The sequence below is a fragment of the Anopheles nili genome, chromosome 2 (genome assembly GCF_943737925.1).
Source record: "Anopheles nili chromosome 2, idAnoNiliSN_F5_01, whole genome shotgun sequence".
Lineage (NCBI taxonomy): Eukaryota > Metazoa > Arthropoda > Insecta > Diptera > Culicidae > Anopheles > Anopheles nili.
The window spans coordinates 24,572,217-24,579,171 of record NC_071291.1 but is presented as its reverse complement, the minus strand read 5'-3'; the positions used below and the strand labels follow the sequence as shown (position 1 = coordinate 24,579,171).

At 48.2% G+C, this 6,955-nt stretch overlaps 2 protein-coding genes across 4 annotated transcripts; one reads left to right on the top strand and one right to left on the bottom strand.

Annotated features, from left to right (window-relative positions):
* Positions 1–328: 328 nt before the first annotated feature.
* LOC128721729 (cuticle protein-like) lies at positions 329–1,312 on the bottom strand. 2 transcript variants are annotated; one of them, XM_053815511.1, is made up of 3 exons: positions 1,261–1,272; positions 1,110–1,190; positions 329–1,046 (listed from the first exon to the last, which is right to left on the bottom strand). In XM_053815511.1, the coding sequence occupies exons 1-3, from the start codon at positions 1,270–1,272 to the stop codon at positions 402–404; spliced, it is 738 nt and encodes a 245-aa protein (XP_053671486.1). In that variant the 3' UTR covers positions 329–401. The 2 variants fall into 2 exon arrangements, with proteins under 2 accessions (XP_053671486.1, XP_053671485.1); XM_053815510.1 differs by having other exon boundaries at positions 329–1,190; positions 1,261–1,312.
* A 4,321-nt stretch (positions 1,313–5,633) lies between these two features.
* Positions 5,634–6,685, top strand: LOC128721728 (cuticle protein-like). Of its 2 annotated transcripts, XM_053815509.1 has the most exons (3): positions 5,634–5,687; positions 5,764–6,374; positions 6,426–6,685. In XM_053815509.1, exons 1-3 carry the CDS (start codon positions 5,676–5,678, stop codon positions 6,550–6,552), a joined length of 750 nt encoding a protein of 249 aa, XP_053671484.1. In that variant the 5' UTR covers positions 5,634–5,675; the 3' UTR covers positions 6,553–6,685. The 2 variants fall into 2 exon arrangements, with proteins under 2 accessions (XP_053671484.1, XP_053671482.1); XM_053815507.1 differs by having other exon boundaries at positions 5,764–6,685.
* Positions 6,686–6,955: the final 270 nt, after the last annotated feature.

Below are 6,955 nucleotides of genomic sequence, written 5' to 3'. Positions count from 1 at the left end.
TAGAATAAGATTTCCATGCTGTATGCTGGTTTACAGAACACACCTACTAATGACAGACTAGGTTTGAATATTGTACTCTGTGAAACTGTTTGCCTTATCATTCAAAACGACATTTTCAGCATTTTAATCAGGCATAAATTGCTGCAGCCATGCTCTTGATAAAGCATTATTCCACGTTGTAATTATATGGGTATTATTTCATTAAAACCCTGAAGTCCTTAGATCCCAAAAATAAGATCAACTCAACTCAGTTTGAATTTTCCTGCGATAAAGGTAGCTGATCATTTAGCAAAGACATAAACGTTTCGTTTTCAGATGACTTATTTGTATTTGCTTTTTTTCGTGCAATAAATATTAACCATCATTATGTAACAATCGACTTGAGTTCTTCTGCTGTTAGTTTAGTGGTACGAAGCGTAAGCCGGGGCGGCGTACGACAGAGCTGGGCTCGACACGATGGTCTTGGTGGCCAAAGGAGCAGAGTAAGACAGAGGAGCGGCATAGGACACAGCCGGGCTCGAGACGATGGTCTTGGTGGCCAAAGGAGCGGCATAGGACACAGCCGGGCTCGAGACGATGGTCTTGGTGGCCAGAGGAGCGGCGTAGGACACAGCCGGGCTCGAGACGTAGGTCTTAGCCACAGGAGCAGAGTAAGACAGAGGAGCAGCGTAGGACACAGCTGGGCTCGAGACGTAGGTCTTGGTGGCTACCGGGGCGGCATAAGAGATGGTCTTGGCAACTGGGGCGGCGTAGGCGACAGCGGGCTGAGCAATGACCTTGGTGGCGACTGGGGCAGCAGCGATGACCTTGGTGGCCAGCGGCTCACGGTGGACGACAGCGTTGAATCCGTTGTGCGGATCAGCCGTGTACTCGACGGTGCGCTTGGTGCCATCGGGGTCAACGACGGAGTAGGATCCCTGGACAACATCTCCGCTGCGCGATTCCTGCTGGGACTTGGAGTCTCCGGTCAGGGCGTCCGAGATACCGTACGAGAACGAGTACTGCGGGTTCGCGTCGTACTCCTCGGGCTGGGCAGCGTAGGCGACCTTGGCGATCGGGGCGGCAGCATAAGCGACCTTGGCGATCGGGGCAGCAGCATAGCTGAGGGCCGGAGCAGCGGCGTAGCTGACAGCCGGCGAGGCGATGAGGCCAGCGCGGGCAACGGCGACCACAGCGGCGAAAACGACGAACTATCGGGACAATGAGAAACGAATGATACACATTCCAACCACATAACCATTCTGGTCCTATAAAACCTACCTTGAAGGCCATCTTGAACGAGGAGAGGTGATGTTGTTCACAGTACAAAGGATTCAATCGAACTGTACTGTGATTGGGAGCAGTGATCCAATTTATACGAACTGTCCAAACGACAACTTTTTCCGGTTTTGGAGCGCCCGCCTTTAGTTCTCTCTTTGCAGACTTTGCTTTTGCACGGGAGCGTGCTTGAACTTGAGTTCGTTGCCTTCACTTTTAAAAAGGCGTTACTAAAAGGTCACATTCGTGTGTTCTTGCTCGTTAAGTGATTTCATGTAATTCGAAATTTATTTCCAGAGCATTTACGAAAGTGTCACCTACAAGTGTGCATGTGACGCTACGTTTATGATGCAATTTTCCGAGTTTGCTGATCAACCTATAATTTCCCAACAATTTTCTTCGTCTCACACATTTCTACGAAATCAAATATGTTTTTATAGTTTTTTTTTCAATCAATTGTATTTAAAACCAACTTTATATTTAAAAATAGTTCTTAGTTCTAGCACGCTTAGAAAATTGTATCCCTTGAAAACATAGAATACATTAACAACTTTATTAACATTTTCAAGATTTTAAAAAGAAGCTGCTGCAATGAAAAAGGGATCTTAACTGCTCAAGAACCAACACTTTCACTTTTGTTCTTGTCCCTGGGCTGTCCTTGATATTATGTAATGCGAAAAGTCAAACCCAGTCCGAGATTCCCTTTTATTCTGACGTTCTGGTCTGAGTAAAAATGGGATCAACAAGAAACCGCAAAGCCAAAGGAGACTATGGGCGGAACGGATTAACAGAACGTCGCTTGTGTCTGGATCGTTTCCCGTGGTTGGGAAATAATGTAAATACCCAAATGGAACCGATAGCTCATTATTGGTTCGCTCAACTCCAAATCGGCCAAAAGTATTCCACATGTGCTTAAGAAAGACTCGTAAAATATAAATGTTCCTGATTACCAAAAACAGCATTTGCATTATTGTCTGCGATAAATAAATGTCACACTGTATACAGAGAAGTGAATGCAAAGAAGTAGATATCTAGATAGAAGTTGAAATGTCAGCATACCGCATGATCTATTAAATAAGCTTACACTACAGTTTTATAATATTATGTACAACGTCTTACCCTTGCGAACGCTGGTTTAATATAATAATTCGCTTAAGGATTAGTTGGACCACTATCCTTGTTGTTGTTTGCTGCGCAGAAAATCACTGTAGCATGTAGACCAAACGACATCAGTGCGTCCAGATTACACCAACAAGACAAGTATTATTAATACAGGTACCAACCAACTGGCTGACCCACTGAACTGGGTGGGCCCTGACATTCTCTGTTTCGTAATGTATCTCTAGCTTGTACACCCCATTTGGAGTATCATATGCCACATCCCACGCGTTACCAACCTCGACAATCGCGTAATACCTGACCCAATTGCTTGCCCGTTACTGTGCAGCCATTATTACCATTTCACTTATTCTTTGGATGTTTGCAAGGGTTTTACCTACCCGAAATGAAACTTAAGAACTATAACAATTGTGCCATTAATGAAATTTGTTACGCCGTTAAAGTTTATCAAGCTTAGTATTTTCATTTTTCATCTGTCATGTTGGAAGCAACTCCTGCCATGTGATCCATCAAACTTTTGTAAAACACGTGTCCGTCAGAAGCTCTCAGACAACGCCAACCGTCAACAAATCGTGCTATTCCACCGGTTCGACCACCAAAGCATCCCTCCGAAGAAAAAAAACCTTCATTAAGCTGCAGACCTTCGAATCGACGCTGATCCACGCGAATCGGCTTCCTTTTTGGCAACCGCCAAACGATAGGGGTTCGCTTTTGGTGCTAGGGCTAGGGCATAGTTTAGGCAACGTGACAGACGGGCTGATTAAACCGCTCGTACCTGGCAGCATGTGATGAGAGCCGCTGGAATTTGCAGACGCCTGGCACACATCAACCGCGGTAAAGAAACCGGTTCCTGGTGGATCCATGCTCAACCTTCCCCCAGGCATGCCCACGGCAGACAGACCCAACATACACGGTAGGGGATCGCTTTAGGTACTTTGACAATGACACACGGTCAAGGTGATACTATTTGGAACACGGAGCATGTTTTTTTTTCTTCACGTTCCGCGTTTCTAAACGCCCAACGCGCTCCGTGCGATCATGTGTCAGTCTAATCCGAGAAAAAAATAAAATAAACATATCCAAAGGTAGTTGAACTGTCGGAAGGTTAGCAGAGATTTTGCTATATCTCCCAATGTGATCATTTTTTTTCCACCGTGGAATGAATCGAAATTTCAAAAAAGTAAAAGTCGCACGTTCGCGCCACCGTTCCAATATTCTTTTCGCTAGTATCGCTGTATGAACAACTCATTTGATGGAAAGCGGTTTATATCCCAAAATGTTTGGCAAACTACTCCAGTAATACAAATATAATGATGATGACGATGTAGCCCAACCCAGGGAAGCCTGATTGCAGTGGATCGCACGCCCTATTGCAGGGACGCCGCGTCATGGTTCGTCAGTGATGAGCTTTTGAGTATTTCAGCCAGCACAAGCAGCCGCTAAGGAGGTGTGCTACGAAATATTTCAAGCCCAGCTCTTAGAAGGCACACACACACACACGCATGCTCCATGCAAGCGGCTGTAATGAATTTACAAATGATATCGCGTTCTGCAAGCTGATGACCGTCTCTTTCATCTTCCCTTGGCACGAGAAATGCAGCATCATGTCGCTTCTTTTCACGCGTTCTGCACGAAATTCTTGGAACCTTTTCCGCGCATGTAGATGAGAGCGATATTTTGTGTTTAATTGCAATGCACCGGAGATAAATCGGTGGACGATTATGAGGCAGCAAATTCGGTTGAAATTTTCGGCCCTTTTTTGTTTCGTTTGTTGCCCCTTCGCTGGTGCCACTCCGGTCGGGAGCCACTTCGAGTTGAACGACCACCAAAACGGTGTTGCTGCAGCTTTTTACGATGCCAATGAATGTCAGCGGATTGCACGCAGCATCTTCCCATCGCAGGATGCTTGGGAAAGTTCATTTAATTTTCTTCACAGCGCACGTCTACTATCAATCCCCCGAGCAGCGCCGGTTGAGAGGGGCAGAAAACTTGTAATAGGATTTCGAACACCCGTATCGCTTCGGCCCCGGCTGGGAGGAAGTTCTAATAAATTTAATTTCTTCACTTGCAACCCACTCGGCAGCCGCTGTTGATGCAAGTAATAGAATGAAAAGCCCCACCAACCAGGATGACAGAGGGCAGCCAGGGACGCAGGCAAATCAAATTAAACTTCTCGCAGAGTTTCGCAAACAAAAACACTACACCACCTATCAGCGCTGGGGCGTGCAGACGTTTACGAACGCATAGGTTAAAATGGGTTGGCGTGCGGAACCAGTGCTTCCGCTTGCACTCGATCGAAACAATAGACAAATATAACTCGAAACGACGCTAAGCACTCTTCAGCGGGGAACTACCAGCGATGGTGGTGCTCAGCTGCGTTCAAGTGGCCGTTTGGCAGGCCCTCTTTCAGTTTCCCGCTGGTGGGTCACTATCGATTTGATTGGAAATGCATTTTCGCAAAACTCTGGCACCGTTCGTCTGAAGCCTCCTATCGCATCGTTACTATGACAACTCTCACAAATACAAGCAAAATGGAGAATGCCGATGGAGGTTTCATAAGGACATTCAAAGAAAATAGACAATGTGTCGTTAGTTCTTTATTATTTTTAAATCAATTATTTTCTAATACCCCTTTGACAAGGCAGAAAACCTTTTGATATAGTCGAATAGAATATTTAAGACCAAAAAGTTTAAGTACCACTTTTAGGCAAATTGCTACCTTTCGTCGTTCTTAATGTAGCGTTCATTTTCACCGTCCGTTTCATGTTCTGCCGTTTTTCATTCCATTCCTTCGCCGCTTCGCTGTGACAAGAGGAAAAACAAAACCAACCAGACGCTTCCTTTCGAACGTCAACGCGTCCACGACAATGCAGCCAGGAAGTTTGGTCAGCGCTTACACGGCCGAAGGAAAGCGACCACTCAGCGGGCCCAAAATGGCGGCCGGCATTTCGATGCCAAACGTCGCTTGACAACAGCGGCGTGTCCTCGAACCCGTGTGCGAATTGTACGCGTGCCACCGCAGAAGCTGACGGCAAAAGTGAAGGCATCGAACCCACGTTCGGACACGTGAAGAAACACACATGTGCCAAACGAGCTCGACACACCCTCTCATCGCCGTCCCTTTCACTCGTGCGCGTGTCCACGAACGGGTGGCCAAAACTTTAGTGGCCGCTATTAGTACCACTATTACATCAGCCGAACCAGAGTCTGCTATAAATTGGTTCACGATTTCCGATCAAGGCACAGTTTGGTTGAGTTCTTTGTACTGTGAACAGCTCACTCCCGCAACTCCAACAACCATGGCCTTCAAGGTAGGTGGTGCTCGAATGCCGAGCCGCTCACGGAGCTCGATCGACTAACGAGATGATCTTTCGCTACCCGTAACAGTTCGTCGTTTTCGCCGCTGTGGTCGCCGTTGCCCGCGCTGGCCTCATCGCCTCGCCGGCTGTCAGCTACGCCGCTGCTCCGGCCCTCAGCTATGCTGCTGCCCCGATCGCCAAGGTCGCTTATGCTGCCGCCCCGATCGCCAAGGTCGCCTACGCTGCCCAGCCCGAGGAGTACGACGCGAACCCGCAGTACTCGTTCTCGTACGGTATCTCGGACGCCCTGACCGGAGACTCCAAGTCCCAGCAGGAATCGCGCAGCGGAGATGTTGTCCAGGGATCGTACTCCGTCGTTGACCCCGATGGCACCAAGCGCACCGTCGAGTACACGGCTGATCCGCACAACGGATTCAACGCTGTCGTCCACCGTGAGCCGCTGGCCACCAAGGTCATCGCTGCTGCCCCAGTCGCCACCAAGGTCATTGCTCAGCCCGCTGTCGCCTACGCCGCCCCAGTTGCCAAGACCATCTCTTATGCCGCCCCGGTAGCCACCAAGACCTACGTCTCGAGCCCAGCTGTGTCCTACGCTGCTCCTCTGTCTTACTCTGCTCCTGTGGCTAAGACCTACGTCTCGAGCCCGGCTGTGTCCTATGCCGCTCCTTTGGCCACCAAGACCTACGTCTCGAGCCCGGCTGTGTCCTATGCCGCTCCTTTGGCCACCAAGACCATCGTCTCGAGCCCGGCTGTGTCCTATGCCGCTCCTCTGTCTTACTCTGCTCCTTTGGCCACCAAGACCATCGTGTCGAGCCCAGCTCTGTCGTACGCCGCCCCGGCTTACGCTTCGTACCACTAAGTGCGTAGAGACTGTTCATGTTCATGACCGTGTTACGTTTTCCGAGCTGAGATGATATTTATTGTATAAAGTGACCATGCCCAACTGCCTGCGGGTCGGTTCCATCATGGAACCTGACTCATAAAAAACTTATACAAACTTTCAATTCGATTTGTCCGTTATTTCCTTATTTCGCATATCTCCTTTACCACACCATCCCTTTTGAAGCTAAATGGAAAGAAAATCAATGCCAAAAATCCTTTCCCCTGGCGTGATGTGTGGCCTGAAGCATCCTCAAGCCCTATGACGCAGTTGACAATCGAAAAAGGATATGCATGCCTCCAGAACGGCAGATGGTTGCACTCTTCGCTCGTTAAATGTTCATCCTCTAACTCCTAATACACACACACACACACACACACAC